Source organism: Pelodiscus sinensis, chromosome 11, assembly GCF_049634645.1.
Source record: "Pelodiscus sinensis isolate JC-2024 chromosome 11, ASM4963464v1, whole genome shotgun sequence".
NCBI classification, from domain to species: domain Eukaryota; kingdom Metazoa; phylum Chordata; order Testudines; family Trionychidae; genus Pelodiscus; species Pelodiscus sinensis.
The window spans coordinates 39287476-39305271 of record NC_134721.1 but is presented as its reverse complement, the minus strand read 5'-3'; the positions used below and the strand labels follow the sequence as shown (position 1 = coordinate 39305271).

Genomic DNA, 17796 nt, shown 5'->3' with positions numbered 1-17796 from the left:
CCCAGGAGTGGGGCTGGGAGCACACTGGCTGCTGGTCCCATCCCTAGGGACTACTGAATAATCATATAACCTCTAAGATTTCGTGGAGTTATACAACTATTCAATTACACAATATTTCACATCCCTCATTTAAAGCAGGTGTTTGTTAAAGGAGTGAAACTCAGGGTGTTCGCTGCAACAATGGCTGCTACAGAAGGGAGCCTACCCATCACTCCCTTATAACTCACCTTAACCCTTATTCCAAGGGGATAGGGATGATAAAGTGAAAGCAGTAGGTTGGCTGAATAGAAGGATGGAACGGGGAGGGAGACACTGACAGAAGCCCCCGGGTAGATACTGAAATCATCAGAGATATCTGTACCGTACACTTTTGTCTGCTGGGTACTCCCAGACATATAATAATAAAATTGCTGCCTAATTAAACCATGTCCAATGTCTGCTGTCCTTCTCCCAGTATAGCTACATACTGGACTTGACATTTTGTTAATCACCCAGGGAAAACAAAGCTTCTTTTGCTTCAAAAGGGAGCATCCATTAATCTAATGGGGGGATAGGTGCAAAAAATATTTTTGTGAAAGTTAATGGCTGGAACCTGAAATCTTATAAATTGCTCTCAAAGAAATCACTGCTACTTCCTTTGACTGTCCAGCCCATATTATTTATAGCTTCCTTCCTTTTTTGAACTTAAGTTTTTTGAACTTAAGACTTCTTAAAAAAAATTTCTTTTCAGTGACATCCTTCTTACTATTCCCGTTTGCTGTATTCAATCTTCTGTTCCTTTCCTATGCCATTATATGTACTTTCATTAGCTAAATAAATATAAACTATCCCATGAAGAGACTGGACACGTTCCTTAGTTGGGTTGCTATAATCCCATAAGGGCAAGCTTTTCTGTCTTGCATGGTACCCAACTTCCTATCTGGCATACTCTTCAATACTAAGATAAATCTTGTCTGCACAAAAGGAGGTAGGCCTTAGATACTCTCTTTCCCACAAATGCAACAACATAACACAATAGCATTTAGTCTAAATTCTCCAATATAAGGAAGATAATCACAACATTGTTTAGTTTTCATATACAAAGCTCTTAGGGTATGTCTACTCTACCCTCCTAGTTCGAACTAGGAGGGTAATGTAGGCATACCGCACTTGCAAATGAAGCCCGGGATTTGAATTTCCCGGGCTTCCTTTGCATAAGCGGGGCTCCGCCATTTTTAAATCCCCGCTCGTTCGAACCCTGTGCCGCGCGGCTACACGCGGCACGAACTAGGTGGTTCAAACTAGGCTTCCTAGTTCGAACTACCGTTACTCCTCATTCCACGAGGAGTAACGGTAGTTCGAACTAGGAAGCCTAGTTTGAACCACCTAGTTCGTGCCGCGTGTAGCCGCGCGGCACAGGGTTCGAACTAGCGGGGATTTAAAAATGGCGGAGCCCCGCTTATGCAAAGGAAGCCCGGGAAATTCAAATCCCGGGCTTCATTTGCAAGTGCGGTATGCCTACATTACCCCGCTAGTTCGAACTAGTGGGGTAGTGTAGACATACCCTTAGATATTACCTAGAATATATACATACCTCTGAGCAATACAGTATTTAAAAATGAAGTAGTTGGGGAAAGATAAGCTAATTACTTTACTCTGTAACCAGCATACTGATCACCACTTTCATCCTTACTTCAAAAGATTTACACCTGTAATAGTTATTTTCCTGCCACAGCTCCATTTTTTCCTTCTTTCTGTTATTATGGTTCCCACAATAGAATCTCATCTTTAAATAGGTTAGGCATGTGATTCTTCTCAAAATAACTGCTAATGTTTCTTAGTGCTAAAAAGTAATAATGCCTTTTCTCTAAGTAATTATTATTTTACTTTTGCAAAAAGACTCAGACTGAGCTGCCTGAGAACCTAGAAACCTATGTTTAATCCTGAAAAATCAGCCAAAATATACTTTGTATTACTTGGATTTTGAAGGAAAGAGAGAAAGAATGAATGCGGAACCATTTAAAGTAGTAACCTTTTGTAACAGATACCATTAACAACATTCTTGTCACATCCAGTAGGTATAACACCAGAAACATCTGAGGTAAACCTAAGCACTTGGCAAAATCCTACCCTTATCTGGGAGAGCAAGATCCTACCCTTATCTGGGGCATAATAATGACATGTGTATATTTCCAAAACAGTGCATGATGTTTCAGAAAAAGTGTTGTCTACTACTCCTTTGAGTGTGACCAGTGTTAACACATAGCAAAGTTTAACCTCAGCCAAACAACTAGTCAAACATGGGTAGGAAGTACAATAAAAGTCTTTACGCCAACTGGTTAGAACAAATGATTGAAGTAGTAGGACAGAACCTGCTCCACTGCTTGCATGATAAAAATATTCCAGATACCATCTTCCCTAACTTGGTTTGCATCAGAAGACATGATTTGGTCCACAGTTTTTAAATATATATATTCAGTGTTTCATACAAGTAACTGCAAACAGCTTAGCGTTAAATAGAGAGAATGAACGGAAACATAAAAAATAAACACAAACATTAATCTCTGTTTTTAATGTGACCAAAATGAACAAGTCTGAAATATTTTTAAATAAGTTTCTATTACAGATGTTAGCATAGTTGTTTAAATGATTAACCCATAAGCCTGGGCTTATCGACTACATGCATACCACCATGTTAGAAAACCTAATGACGCAAACGAACTAAATTATTCAAGCAAAAGGAAAGCATAGACCTGTAGGATAAACTCTTCAATTAGAGACAAGATGGGTGAGGTTGAGATAATGTGCTTTATTGCACCAACTTCTGTTGGTGAAAGGCAGATGCTTTCAAACTTACACAGGTATCTTTTTCAAGTCTGTGTAAGTTTGAAAGCTTCTCTCTTTTGCCAGCAAAAGTTGGCACAATAAAATATGTTATCTCGTCTATCTTGTCACTCTAACATCCTGGGAACAACAGAGCTACAATACGACTGCAAGCAAGCTTTGGGATTGTCCATTACCAGTTGGGGTGATAAGAATTTTGGTTAGTACTGGGCAAAGCACTCAATCAGCACTCAGTATTTAATTTCATGCTAAACATTGGTTTCTCATTGACTTGTGCATTTCTGAACAATTCATGATATTGTATCTAGTCCTGTTTTTAATGCACTACATCAGGATTTCTCCATCTTTTCAGATTGGGGACCCCTCATTCAAAATAAAAAATGTTCATGACTTGTTCACATTCACTACAAAAGAATAAGATATGCATCTGTCATGATAATGATACATCTAAATAATGAAACTACTATTTCTACCATTAATATATTTGAACTAAGAAGCCTTAACGGTTTGACTCTTGGCACTCCCAAGTCTTTCTGGAAATTTTATTGTATTGTCTAAAAATCAAACTAAATTGTTCCAACACTTCACTACTGCTGTTATTGCCTTTTGCCTCAAGTTCAAAAGCAAAGCACTAGATTCTGAATTGCCTATGAATCTGTTTATCTGTAACAATTTGTTTTGGATACTTTGCTTTGGCTGAGAATTCAGTTTTTGCCATTTGAAATTAAAAATAATAATTTATATTTCATAGGAGACATTTCCATGCATATCATGACAGAGAGTTGATGAGATCAACAAAAATGCATTGTATGATTTTAATGCAATAGTAACGCATCTGAAGTAACTATGGACATATTAAACTTTATCAGACACTTTAAATCACACTGTTTCAAACTTTATATATTTTGTGCACATGAAGACTAGTCAAGCTTCAACCACTGTGCTTTAACATTTAAAAAAAATATGTCCAGGGGGACTAAATAAAATATGTTCCTATCTCAGAAATAAAACAGTAGAAAACTAAAACAAAAACATCTGCAGCAAGAATGTTTTTTCAAAACCAGACACTCCTTACTGAAAATTGGTACTGTCTCTGCCAAAAAGTTAAATCAGCCCCACCCTTTCATTCAAACAGCTTCAATCTTGCAGTTTAACAAGTCTGAAAATCTGAAATTTAACCTTTGATTGTAAACTACAAAACATGTCGTTCTTAAGAGAGCAAAGCAAAATGATTAACAGTGAAATGATGTACAGAATATACACTCAGTTTCCTAAAGTTATCAATCCTATACATAAACCTATCTTTCTAAATTGAAATTTGTTCTAAAAATCTAAGAACATGTTGTTCATTAGGAAGCATGTTGTACGGTATGACACCTTGAGAAGCCATAGCTCTCACAGAGATTCTTTAAGTGCACTTTTTCTGTATCAGTAAGTCTCAACTCTGGGCCAGTCACTTCTCCAGCCAATTGGTGGTCAAATACAGGTCACAGATATGAAATAACTTCCTCTAATGATAGTACGAATGCTGTTCAAAGTGGCTAATGGGAGACAATGAATGTGCTGATCAGGTGCCATATCTACTTAGCCCCTCCTGTAGGCCTGGGACACCATTTGTCCCTCCCTGAGACTCTGAGGGAGTGGGAGGAGATTCAGGCCTCACTTCTTTTCTCCAACCAGCCTGCAGTAGAAGGAGGTAATCATATGAACATAGGCCTCAGCTCCAACCATGCTTACTTCTTCAGTCATGCAAGCAGATGTGCTTCTAGAGGGGAAGGAAGGAAATACAGACCACTTTGTTCTCTCACTGCTGCTGTTGCAGAGAACAAGAAAATAAGCTAAATGGGGGTCAGATCAAGAGAGGCAAAACCACAAAAGGTGGGTGTATAAAAGGGTGCATGTAAGAAGTAAAGGCCCTCAAAAATCTTAGAATATGGAGAATAAATTGAGAAAAAACACAAGCTAATTTATTCTTTAATTTTAGAGAGGTACGAAGGTTATCAAGCTGTAATGGGAGTTCTTCCAGATAGACTTTGCATATTCACATTCATCAAATACACAGACAAGGTGAAGCTTATATGGTGGAATATTAATTAGACATGCAGGTTGGAATAGTCATGCACCTCCCTCTTACCTCTTCCTTCAGCATTTCCTAACAAGACTATGAAGGGAAGCATGATGGTACAGCCTCCTCAGTTCCTTCCATTACCAAATCCAATCAGCTATTAGAATTCAGGGTGAAGGGGAAAAGTGGGTGGGGGATGCAGAGTTCATCTTGAAGTTACAAGTCAGTAATCTTCATTTCTTCTTCAAGTCACCTCCATACAGTTCATCAAGTCCAACTACCAATCCCAACTAAATCATCCCAGCCAGGGTTTCCTCAAGCCATGACTTAAAAACTTCTGGGGATGGAGATTCCACCACCTCCCTAAGTAACCCATTCTAGTGAAATAATTTTTTGTGATATCCAACCAAAACCTCCCCCACTGCAAATTAAGACCAATGCTCCATGTCATCTGCCACCAGTGAGAACAACTCTCTATCCCCTTGGGAGCTCCCCTTCAGGGATTTGAAGGCTGCTATCAAATCCCCCCTCACTCCTCTCTTCTGCAGACTAAATCCCTCACTCGCTCCTCATAAGTCATATGCTCTAGCCTCCTAAATAATTTTTGTTGCCTTCAGTCAGACTCTCTCAAATATGTCCACATCCTTTCCGTAATGGAGGGAGCCCAGAATTGGATGCAATACTCCAGATGTGGCCTTACCCAGTGCCAAATAAACGGGAATAATCACTTCCTTATATCTGCTGGCAATGTTCCTACTAATGCACCCCAATATGCTGTTGGCCTTCTTGGCTAAAAGGGCACACTGATTATTCAGATCCAGCTTCTCATCCACTGTAATCCCCAGGTCCTTTTTTGCCAATCTGCTGCTTAGATAGACAGTCCACAGCTTGTAACACAGTGCTTGGAATTCTTCTGTCCCAAGTGCACTTGTCTGTTGAATCTCATTAGATTTCTTTTCATCTGGTCCTCCAATTTGTCCAGGTCACTAAGGGCCCTATACCTACCCTCCAGAGTATCTACTTCTTCCTCCAGCTTAGTGTCATCTACAAACTAGCTGAGGGTGCAATCCATCCCTTCATCTAGGTTAATAAAAATGTTGAACAAAATTAGACCCAGAACTGACTGCTGGGGCACTCCTGATACCGACTGCCAATCAGAAATCAAGCTGTTGGTGACTACCTGTTGAGCCCAACAATTTAGTCCGCTTTCGATCCACCTTGCAGTCCATTTATCCAATCCCTATTTCTTTAACTTGCTGGCGAGAATACTGTGGGAGTATTGAAATTTGAATGTACATTTGTGGCTCAGATGAAAATGAGACTAGGGTTCGCATTCCCTTAAAATTGAGTTTATATGATTTTGTTTTCTACTGATATTTTAATGGATTTTGATACTTCTGGTAACAGCCTTTGTGAAAAGCATATTGAACAAGATCAGGTGAGCTTTTGTTCTTGTAACTACAAAGTGTTACTCTAATTCTTCTATGTAGTTTGAAAATTCCTTATAACATACCAGTTCTGGCCTTTTGCCTTCTTATCTAGGGCTGGGCAAGATGCGGCCTGGGGGCCAGATCTGGCCCACCTAACACTTTGATCCAGCCCACGGGATGCATCTGGCTGCTTTCTATCTATATCCTGCTGCCCAGACTAGTGAATTTTCAGGCAGTGGCTCAGGCAGCAGGATCTGTTTAAATAGCTCATGGCTCCTAGTCACCACACTATCCTGGTAGGAGCTAGAGCTCCAAGCCTTTTAAATAGCCACAGTAATCCCAGGCAGCTGGCAGGCTGCACAGTAGTGGCAGAACCAGGAGCCACAAGGCCTTTGCTGTATTTTTAATTCAAAGCCTCTGGGAGGAATCTAGTCCTCAGCCCCGCTCAACGTCCTCCCCTTCCAGGAGTGATGCTGGCCCGTGACGACATACCAAAATTCATTAAAGTAGCTCCCCTGCAAAAATTATTGCCCACCCGGTGTTCTTATTAGTTTTTGAACAGAAGAGGCCTTTCCCCTCAAATGGGAGGTCCTCCAAATTTTGCTCTAATATCTGAAGTAAGTCTTAAGACTCTTAGCTAAGTACATCTCCTGAGAGATATTGGTGAAGAGGTGTCAACAATACCAAAAACTGCTTTCAATTCACGTTTCAACATATTCTGTCCAACAACAATGGCAGTAACCAATCTCCTGTGGTCATCCAGAAAGCCATTAAAAATTGAGATAATCATATCACCTCTAGTATAAATTATCAGGCCATAAGAGTCTGGTAGTTCACAATTCTCATTCCCAAGATGGCAGAGGAAAATGCTTTTCTTCCCAAACAGGGCTACCCCATCAAAGGGGAGATCCTGCAGAGATTGCTGTGCCTTGGGCAATCTTGGGGGAGAGGCCTAAAAGCAGCAGCTATGATGCCCTCTGCATAAATGTGGCTGAAGCCATGGAACGAGCTGCCACATCCGTAGCATCTCAAGCAGCCTAGAGTGCTACTCGAGCAGCCTCCTCCTCCCCCAAGGCCAAAACTTCTCCAAGTCCTCCAAGAGACAAGACTTGAACTTGGTGATAGACTGCTACATGTTTATTTCATAGTGGGTTATGAGGGCTTGGTGATTCACCACCTGGAGCTATAGACTGGAGGATGAATTAAAGCGTTCATGCAAATAAGTCAAGTCTCTCTGAATATTTATTTTTCGGGATAGCCCCAGGATGGCCTTGCCTTTCCCAGTGGTTGATGACTTCTACCCACAAATGGTTGGGAACCGAGTGGGAGTGGAGGTATTCACGCTCTTAACTGGCACTATGTGTTTATACTCTGCTCGTTTAGAAATTGGGGGAATGAAAGAGGGTATTTGCCATAGAGCCATGGGGATCTTTGCCACCCTGCCATGCTGGGGTAAGGCCACCCTGGCTGGGGATGCTTCTCAAGTTCCTGCATGTGGAGACTTAAGTTGGTAGCTACCTCCTTCAAGAATTCCTGGTGGACCTAGGAGTACTACCGGAGGGGGCCCTATGATGGCCTTTTTTCCAGCAAGGAGGAGGAAGAGCAGGAGAAGGCCTGTACCAGGGAAACCTCCTTCAGACCAGGGGGAAGCCAAAATCTGCATCTCCACCACTTGCTCCATCTGCAGCTGTGAGTGCTGGACGTCATATGGTGGAGGCTGAGGGGGGCAACAGGACTATCAACATACCGACTACTGAATGCAGTACCTGGGATAGCACAGGAAAGAACCCCCAGGTTCCAGGGGTACCGCTGGAATCAGCCGAAGAGCAGTGCCATGAAACAGAGCACAACTGCCAACCTTTGCGCTCCTCACAGACGTGTTGCAGGGAGTTGCGAGCTGGGGAGCAGTATCGGCGTGGTGAATGGTGCCATGCCAGGGCCCTGTCCCTCAAACAATGCTCAGACTGTGAACAATACTGGTCCCAAAGCATACCATCCATACTGGGGAGTGAGAAGGAGATCCACACTTTGAAGGAACTTGAGGCATCTGCTGGATCACAGCAGAAGAGTCCATTGGTGTTATGATGTTAAGAAGTGGGTAATTGACTAATACAACTTTTATCAACTACATGATTATTTGATAGGGGCTGCTGCTGTGGCTCTGAAGTTTAAATGTAGTAGGAGCCAGGTGTGCAGAGCCGCATCAGGGATAGATCCCAGTCCCAGCTCACACCAGGTCTCCGACCACTGCACATCTGCATTTTAAATGTAGTAAGAGCTGCTTTGTGGGACGTGGAGCAGCCTCTGTCCAGAGAGAGCTTGGACCACCATGGACAAGGGCTACTTCACAGCAGCCTACCGCTCTCCCCCTCCCTGCACTGCTGCCTTTATTAGATTATGATGTTTGCTGATGATGTTTTAAATAGGGATGTCAATGAGTAGCAGACTAAACGATTAAGCCTAGGCTTATCCGGGTAATCTTCCTGACTACCTGCATTTCCTTCTCCCCCCACTGCCTCTATATCACAGGTAGCAGCAGGGGGGAGAGGAGGGAGGCAAGCAGCACCACAGAGCAGCTGCTGGGAGGGAACCGGCTTTTAAACCGGCTCCCCCCAGCACCAGCTTCTGTCCTCCGCCTCCCTCCCTGTTGCTTCTGACACAGAGGCAGCGGGAAGGAGGAATGTGAGTAGTTAAAAAGATTAACCGATAAACCTAAGCTTATTGGTTAATTGTTTGGTCAAAAACATCAGCAATAAATCAGCTATTTCCCTGGATTTTGTTTAAGGCTACAGAAATAGGTTTCAGCATACCAAGCATGTGTCCAACAGTCCGCGTAAGCCCAATGTTGAGAAATTTAGCCGTGACGGTGCCCATCTATGTTTTTTACAATTTTGTTCACAAACTGTCATCAGATTAGGCCACTTCTTGATATAGTGCTCAAAACAATCCACTACTGAGCTCCATCACATGTCTTGTGGGAGAGTTAACTTGGTTCCTCCCACTTTTTTCAGAGGAGATGCTGCAAAGTGATTGTTATGGAAATACTTTGTAATTTCAACATCTGCCTTTATTTCAGGAACACGGAAGTATTTGGGTAGGAAGTGCATCAAATAAGCACCGTAATTGTATATTAGCAGCTTTGGACGCTCTTCTAAATTAATTCTTATCTTGCATAAGCTTTGTCTGACCAACCTGCATTCTAGACATATGAATTTTTTTTCACAGTTTGTTACAGCTTTTACTGCTACATCTTGTAAGTATTCTGCTGTGTGTACATTTCCTGACGCATCATTTGTTTCTGTAAGATAGACATTCCCTTCTTTTGTTGTCACACAACCATACAACAAGATCATTGTGGACACTGCTCCATCCATCAAGACTCAGGTTAACAAATTTCCCCTTTAGACTTTTTGCACACTGCTCAATTTCTCTTTCATACACTTTATCCAGAAATTTGCCTGTGACATCTGCTCTTTTGGGTGGACTGTATCCTGGTCTTAACAACTGAACCATACTAATGAAGTGTGAGTTCTCAATCATACAGAAAGGAGAGTTTATTGCATAAACAAACTGGACATTTTTTCCTCGTTCACTTTGTGTAATCTACTGGTTCTTATCACAAACTTATCTATGGTTGTTTCTGGATGACAACGCGTTTGGGGTTTTTTGCTGCAGGTGATATACTGTGACTATATGACATGCATGATGTGACTGAATGCCTACTATTGGCAGATAACTTTGAAACGATAGAAAATGATGGTGATCTTGAATGTGGATAGTCTTCAGAATCCTGTATGTTGAGGATGGATGGTCCTAAACAAAGTGAATCAATGCAGTTATTTAATTTTTATTGCGATACTGCGCATTTAGTATTACTGATTGCATTCACTGACACTCAGTGTTACTTAAAGGTGAAACTGTAAAAGGAAGATCTGCCTATTTCAGCTATTTATTTTTTAATTACAACTACATTTTTTTTTCTCAAACATGAGAATTCAAGAATAGACTAGAAGGAAGACAGGCAGTCCTTAAAAAAGGAATATGACATAAAATAGTTTACCAATCTGAAGATCCTGCATACTGAACCATGTACCTTTCATTGTTTTCACGTAGCTTCCTCCTGAGAAGGAACACTTCTCATGATGTTGTTTCATTAGGGCAACCAAGTCTTGAATTTCTTTGTTGCACTGTTTGCATTTTTCACACATGCCTGTCTTACCACAGGTAGAGGAACTTCAATAAAATATTCCCAAACTGGGTCTCTTTTACAGACTACTGCCATTATAGGGTTTCCCTTTTAGTGAGAGAATGGCATGGTTATAAAGCAGGCCTGCACAACTCGGAAAGCGGCGAAGGCCATATTACTCCAAAGAAAACAGCTGCAGGCCACAAGAGTTCTTCTTCAAGAAGTCTTGAGCAAGAACACGTCAACACTGCCATGTGTGAGCTGTGGTTTTGCACAAGAGCATCTATGGCAGCATGGATGTTCTCTTGCCCAAGAAAGCTCCGATGGCCATTTTAGCCATAGGGGTTTCTTGCACAAGAAATCCCTGCTGAGCATCTACACTGCCCTCTTACACAAAAGAGCTTATACCTGTTAGAAACGAGTGTAGCTCTTCCACAAGATGCCCTCTCTTACCATGCCGTACTGTAAATTTCCTTGTGCAAGAGCAGGCGGGCAGTGTGGATGCTCTGTGAGTTCTTGCGCAAGAACGGCTGTAATTGCACAAGAAGCTGTTAGTGTAGACATAGCCTTAGAGTGAACACTTCCCGCAGCCTCTCTTCCCCCAAGTTAATGTCACACAAATTGGGTTAATGCAACTGCAGGATAGTTGCATGAGGAGGGTTAGTTGGGGGCCAAACTAATCCCTGTTGGTAGGAGGATGGTGGGAAAAGCCCTTTGAGAGGGGTGACATGACATCGTTTACTTCTGGTCATGTGTCCATCTTGCCCCAAGCGTGTTACCTCCAGAGGCGTGGCTAACGGGGGGAAGGGGCGTGGCCAACGGGAGCTAGGGGGCGTGGCCAACGGGGGCCAGGAGGTGTGACTCATGGGGCACCACCAAAAATTATACAAACCTGCTGCCCATGTTATCAGATGCTCTTCCAAAAAATACCGAACACATGGGCTTTAAAAAAAAAAAAAAAAAGCCACGTGTGTCAGGCATACAAAAAAACCCCACACCGCCACAGGAGGCACCACCAGGCTTCCGTCCAGTGCGCAGCCGGAAATTTAGAAAATACCAGACATTGCACATGTCTGATATTTTCTGAATTATTTTTTCCGAGCAGAGCGCACAAATACCAGATTGTCCGGTAGAAAACCGAACATCTGGCAACCCTAGCCGCAGGTTGTGTGTGTGTGTGTGCGTGTGTGCATGCGGGGGTGGGGAGGTGATGCTTTATTAAGAATTTTTCAATTAAATCAGGCCTGCACAACATATGGCTCCCAATGCCCTTACCCTCTCCTCTCCCAGCATCACCGTCCCCCCTCCCGCCCTTTTCCTCATTGTCTCCACTTGGCCCCCTGGCATTTGTCTCTCCTGCACCCTATCCTTTGGTGCCTTTCTCTTTCTCCTGACCTGCCCCCCACCCCTTCATCACACGCCCCTTCTTCTCCCCTACCTGGCTTCTGCCTTCCAGTTTTCGGGGCTGCCGGAGCCTTTTTGAATCCGGCGGTCACCGGCTATGATGCCATGACACCAGCGTCCTGGCGTCTGCCAGCATCCCGCCCTCTGGCTCACGCCCCGCCTCCTCACGCCGGAGCTGCATGCAGGCAGCCCGGTGGTGAGAATCACTGCACTTCTCCCTCCCCAGTGGCGCTCCGCTCCTCCGCCCGGCCGGCGGATCAGATGGGGCCACTCCACCCATAGTCGTCACGGGCCGCACAGTGAGAACCTGCGGGCCGCATGCAGCCCGCGGACTGTATGTTGTGCAGGTCTGTTATAAAGGCTACATTCAGAAAGACCTCAAGACTTCTGGAATATGCTGCTCAAACAGTTTCACTTTTGTTTCCACTGCCTATCCTTTCCTTCTCACATTTATCTCCAGACTTCTTCTCCTTGTCCAGATCTATTCCATCCCCATAATTTATGTATTTATTATTTATTAATAAACATTTTTGCTATTAACAAGCATGTTAAACCACAGTTTGAGAACTATAAAACTAAGCATCTCTGATGGTATTTTCTAGACTGAGCACTGACTCCCACTAGATAGATAGAAAGATTAACCTAAATAATATAAACAAAAGCCTCTGGAACCCCATTAGATCGAATTCCTAATCCATGGAACTCATTTATAAAACTTTTCTTAAGCATTACATGAATATATTGTCTCATACTCTAGGACTAGAATTTATAATCCCTATTCCATGATGAAATATCTTTGAGCTATAATATATCTTCATTAAAACCATCTTTAGAAGCATTTTTTCAAAAAATTCAGAATTAAATATAAAAAATCGATTTTGATTTTTTTTTAAACAGATTTTAATCTATTCTGGCCAAGATTAAGTTTCAGCCTGAAGAACATCTTTTTCTATTGCTCTGCAATTGAACTGTAACAAATTAAAAATAAAAATGTTCATCTTCCAACTAATAAAATTTTACAAATTGTAGTAGAAACACTAGATTCCAGCCTAATTTTATTGGACTTTACAATTAAGTAAACAAACAGAAAGAAAGGAAAAAGTGTTTGGCATGATCAGTCCAACTTCCTTCAGCACATGATGTTAAATTTAAGCTGTATTCTCCCTTCATGTTAAGGACATTTTTACCATACTTCAAACCAAAAGGAGAGAGAGAGAATGAGATTAAACCACATAAACTTAACCAAAGTCACAAAATGAAACCTTATTTGTATCCAAGACAGCTTGTGCAACAAAAAGGGACACATCATTTTCATCTACCCCATAATCTTCTATAGAAAATTACCCTTCAAGTCTAGTGCTTCACTACAACAATTCAGAAGACACAGACCTTTTCAACAGTAGTTTTTAAGAGGATTATATGCGAGCGTAAGTATTTTGTTATCTTTAAAAGATTTGTGAAACATCATTATCTTAGAACCAGAGAAAAATTTAATCAGGTATGAATTATCATTTAAACTGCATGCTTTCAAAGTAATTTGAAGATATATTTACATGGATCATGTTTCACGTCTTTGTATGTGTTTATTTAACTGTTGTAATTAAGTACAGCTATTCCAATCCATGATATTCATGGGCTTTTATAAAAACATTAAACAAAAATACATTGTACAAAAGGGATAAAGTAAGATTTAAATTGACTTTTTTATTAATAATAAAATCAACCTCTCAGGATTTCTAAACGCATTTTTCAAGGACTCTTGCAGCTAACTATAATCTGTGTCAATTGGTGTGATGCAGTGACTATGTTTCTATTAATTATAGTATATTCAAATATACATAGAATTTATAATTTTATTCTTGAAACCTTCCTTTTTCAGTTCCATTTTTCTAATATGCATAGCTTCTTAATGCTTTTGTCAGTGTTGCCAACTTTCTCATGATTTCATCATGATACATGAGAGAGAGAGAGTGTTTAAATGCTAGAATCATGATATTGCATGAGAGCCTCAATTTATTTACCCCTTGTAGTTGCAAAAAAAAGCTTGAAAACATGAAGTAAGTGCACTCTAATGCCAGAAGACAAATAAAAAGTATTTTTTTAATTACTTATTTTCAAGTTGGTCTCATGATTTGAATGCTGGTTTTATAATGTTGTAGTTCTTTCATCAAACTAAATGCAAAATCAAGAACCTCATTAGAACTAGCTAAAACTGATCATGGTAATTTATCCAGAATGACCTTCCTTATTCAGTCTAGCCCCCCCCCCCCAAATAAAGTAACTATGTCCCCTTTCTTAAGGTGCACTTTTTGTTCATATCACAGTTAGAATTATTTGCTTGGTTTAGGTGAAAGTAGAAATCAAATAATCATCATGTAGCAGCAAAAACAAATATTATAACACACTGTGTGGCAATACCCAACACATAAAATCTTTTATATTTTAGCTATTTTTTCACAATTTATAAAAGTGCTTTTGAAACATTTTGTTTTTAAAAATTATTTGCTGCCCTTAGAGCAGTGGTCACCAAACCCACAATCACAAGCCATTGGTCGATCCTGGAGACTCTGTCAGTCCATCGCAATCTCTGTCCCTGTACTCTGTCTCCATAGAGTAGGGAAGAGGGATATCAGCCTCACTGGCTGGGACTCAGAGGGACTCCCTGAGTGTATGAGATTGTCTGCATTTCTTAAAGAGACAGGGCCCTCTTTGAGATTTTCTCAGTCAGCCAGCAAGCTGTCTTTCAAATGCGTACACAAACACAGGCACACATTCTCTCTCTCTTCCTGCCCCTGTACCCCATCTCTGCAAAGCAGGGGACAGGAGACAGCCTGAGTCAGGACAGGAGGACTGGAAGCTATTTTAGTTTGAAGTCTATTGTGAATGGTGAGTGCCAGAGCAGTATACTATTTCTGAGATTTCCCTAGCAGCGAGCTCACAGTCTCTCTCACAAACACAAACACACACATACACACACATACATATATATATATATACATATACACACACACACACACACACACCATCTGGGTTACACATTCTGTCTCTTTCACACTCCCCTCCCAAAACATACTTGTATTGATATTATTACTCTGTACTTCCTGCACTGCACATATATTCTCTGTAATTTTATTCTTTCAAAGTATGTTATTTTAAGGGTGTGATTGACTGATCTATGCATTTCATTTTAATTTTTATTTCTCTTACACATAAATATAATTCTTTGAGAAGTGAGTTCTAAAATGCCTAACCTGTCCCAACTGGATTATCCATATGGTAACTTTTTAAAAATATATATCATATCTTGGTATTTTATTTCCCAACAATTAGGTGGTGCCCAATGGCCAGGAATAGGGAACTGCCCCTTTCCAGAGCCCCCCACATCCCTCACACCACCTTATACTTCACCTGCACTCCAATCTGCCCAGCCCAGAGCCCCTCCTACACCCCTTAACCCCTCTTGCACCCTCGCTCCTCAGCCCTGGCCGAGAACCTGCACACTCTCATAAGCCTCAACTTTTTGTCCCAGCCTGGCAAAAGTGAGCAAGGGTGGGGGAGAGTGAACAGAGAAGAGAGAGGAGATGGTATGAGTGGGGCAGGGCTTTCATGAGGGGAAAAGGCCTTAGGGAAAGGGTAGAGTAGATCCTGGGTAGCCCTTAAATTTAAAAAAATGATACTGTGAACAAAAAGGTTGGAGACCACTGCCTTAGAAGCACACTGTAAAGCTGAGTAAAATATTAGCTGAACACTGGAAACACTTTTGTAGCAGGATGTGTTCTATGTGAAGAAAGCACATAGGTCATGCAGAGAAATATTTAATCCCTAAGGAGTGAGAGGTATGTGAGAGGCCCTCCAAACAACAGAAGAAAAGCTGAGGAAGGACTGGGAAATGGGGTGGGATTAAATTGTTCCTTCCAGCTGCTACATGAGGGGAGAGAGAATGGACTAAACGTCCCTCCTCCTGAAACCCAGAAAGAAAAGGTAAAGGTAAGAACCCTTTTTGAGTAAGAGGGGCATTGAAGACAAAGGATTAATGTAATCAAATATTGTACTGGAAATCCTTAATGTTGGTGAGTGGATAGAAAAGGAAGTAAAGACAACACGCAGATGTTACAGGGTAGTGACTATCACACTGTCAGTAAGGTCTCCTGTTTGTAACTCCTGTCACCTCAAGACTAGGGGACCCTGCCTGAAGTGCTGGGAAGACAGTAATGGGCCTTTAAGGATCTGTTCTCCCTTTTGGAGTAAGGCGAGGGATGAGTGAGAGGGCAAGCTGGCAGGACTCTGGTAAGCAACTGGAACCAGTGCATCTGGGGGATGGAATATGAACTATATCCCTCCAGCCTGCTATGCACCTTGGAGAAGGTATATAAACCCTGTCCATCAAGACTGAGACCACATTCACTCCGATGAGCCTACCAAGGATCAGAGAAGGCATGTTTTTTGATCTGCAGTGGGCACTGCTCTAGTTGCCCTTTTTGGTACTGCCAAGGAAATCTTTTATCATCATTGCATATATCAGGATGGAATAGAGATTTTTGCCTTCTCAAAGCAGACTAGAGACCTAGTGGGGTAGGTCAGGAGGCAAGGTTTCAAGTTGTCACAATATAGCAAGTGTCATGTGTCCAATGCAAGTTCTCGTTCTCTACATGGTTTGGTTCCCTGATAAATCAGAATTGGAAGTAGACTTCAAGCATCCCCATAAAAAGCAGAGAATGGAATTAAGATTCCTAATGTCTGTTATAGCAAGGAGAGAATCCCATTTCCACAGCCTCTTACACTTGAGCAAGAAAAGGTAAATGGGGTCCTAGTGATAGAATGAAAGAATGCTCTTCCATCGAAGTAATTAGGGAAGCAATATACCCAGAGTGTACAAATTATTTCCAGGTAGTTTCCAGATGAGTTAAGTAGTAAGTTGTGGTCCAATTAAATCACCTTTCTTTCCACCTTCTGGGACAATCTCACTATGGAAAAAAATTGGTTATGCCCATAGCTGCTATCAAAGAGAAGCAAAAAAAAAAAAAAAAAAAGTTTCAGGTATTTTCACATGATCTCACATCTAAGAATTAACCAGAAAAAAAAAGTTTCAGGTATTTTCACATGATCTCACATCTAAGAATTAACCAGACTCAAACCTGTTAGCCATTATATTCCAAGTCTCCCGTCAATACTCGTCAAATACAATGTTACAAATTTGATAATTCAACAACTGATTAATCTATATATCTACAATATTATTGTTCGAGCACTCACAAATGTTCATGTGTGTATGAAGTTTTCAAACTAATAGACTTTAATTCTTCAAGTCCTGTAGTTCAGACTGAAATCTTTTAACCTGCAAGATTGCGACTTCAACTGGAAAATAGCACATTTTCTCAATTTTGATAAAGCAAAAAAAAATTTCTTACTTCACAACTTCAGCCTCCCAGGGATATGAAGATAAGCAAGAACTCTGGCTGACTTTACAGATAAAAATACAACTAACAGCTAATGCCTTCTACAATTTTTAGACATCTCAATTCTTTTTTTTTTTTTAGACTGATAATACTGAACAAACCCTGGCATTGATTTGAGGTAAATATAATTATTATTTAACTATGTCTGGGAAATCATCATATTGACTTGTGACATCAAATAGTATTTTTGTAGCTGTGGATGTGGCACAAAATCTCTTTTCTGGAAAATGTATTTATTTTTAAACTGCTTTGCTTTCTTTACTTAGTGTCCATAAAATGTGTCCTAGACAGATTCTTTTAATACTAGTTATCTGAGTTATAATATTGCTCAGATGATTTCATGAAGATAACAATTTACAACTATAAAAATTTTAATTAATCAACAGGGCGGTAGAGAAGGACAGGAAAAACTCTATTCTTTAGAGATACTAC

General features: G+C 41.0%; 2 protein-coding genes across 9 annotated transcripts in view; one reads left to right on the top strand and one right to left on the bottom strand.

Annotated features, from left to right (window-relative positions):
- Positions 1 to 17796, bottom strand: part of CENPP (centromere protein P) — a 296833-nt gene that overhangs the window by 154644 nt on the left and 124393 nt on the right. The window contains exon 7 of one of the 4 annotated variants that reach the window (XM_075939715.1): positions 1487 to 10131. The exons of the other annotated variants lie outside the window; for them this stretch is intronic. Coding sequence (XP_075795830.1) covers positions 9943 to 10131 — 189 coding nt within the window. The 3' untranslated portion in view covers positions 1487 to 9942. Of the gene's footprint in view, positions 1 to 1486; positions 10132 to 17796 lie in introns of those variants that run through there. 4 annotated transcript variants of the gene reach the window in all.
- The window catches only part of OMD (osteomodulin), a 31921-nt gene continuing 27214 nt past the window's right edge, over positions 13090 to 17796 (top strand). Inside the window, exons 1-2 of one of the 5 annotated variants that reach the window (XM_006127558.4) lie at positions 13092 to 13335; positions 17446 to 17482. Coding sequence is in view for 1 of the 5 variants with exons in the window: in XM_006127557.4 (XP_006127619.1) it covers positions 13328 to 13335 (8 nt within the window). In the remaining 4 variants the exon portion in view is untranslated. Of the gene's footprint in view, positions 13336 to 15743; positions 15896 to 17445; positions 17483 to 17796 lie in introns of those variants that run through there. The other 4 variants (XM_006127559.4, XM_006127560.4, XM_006127557.4 and 1 more) reach the window with 4 other exon arrangements.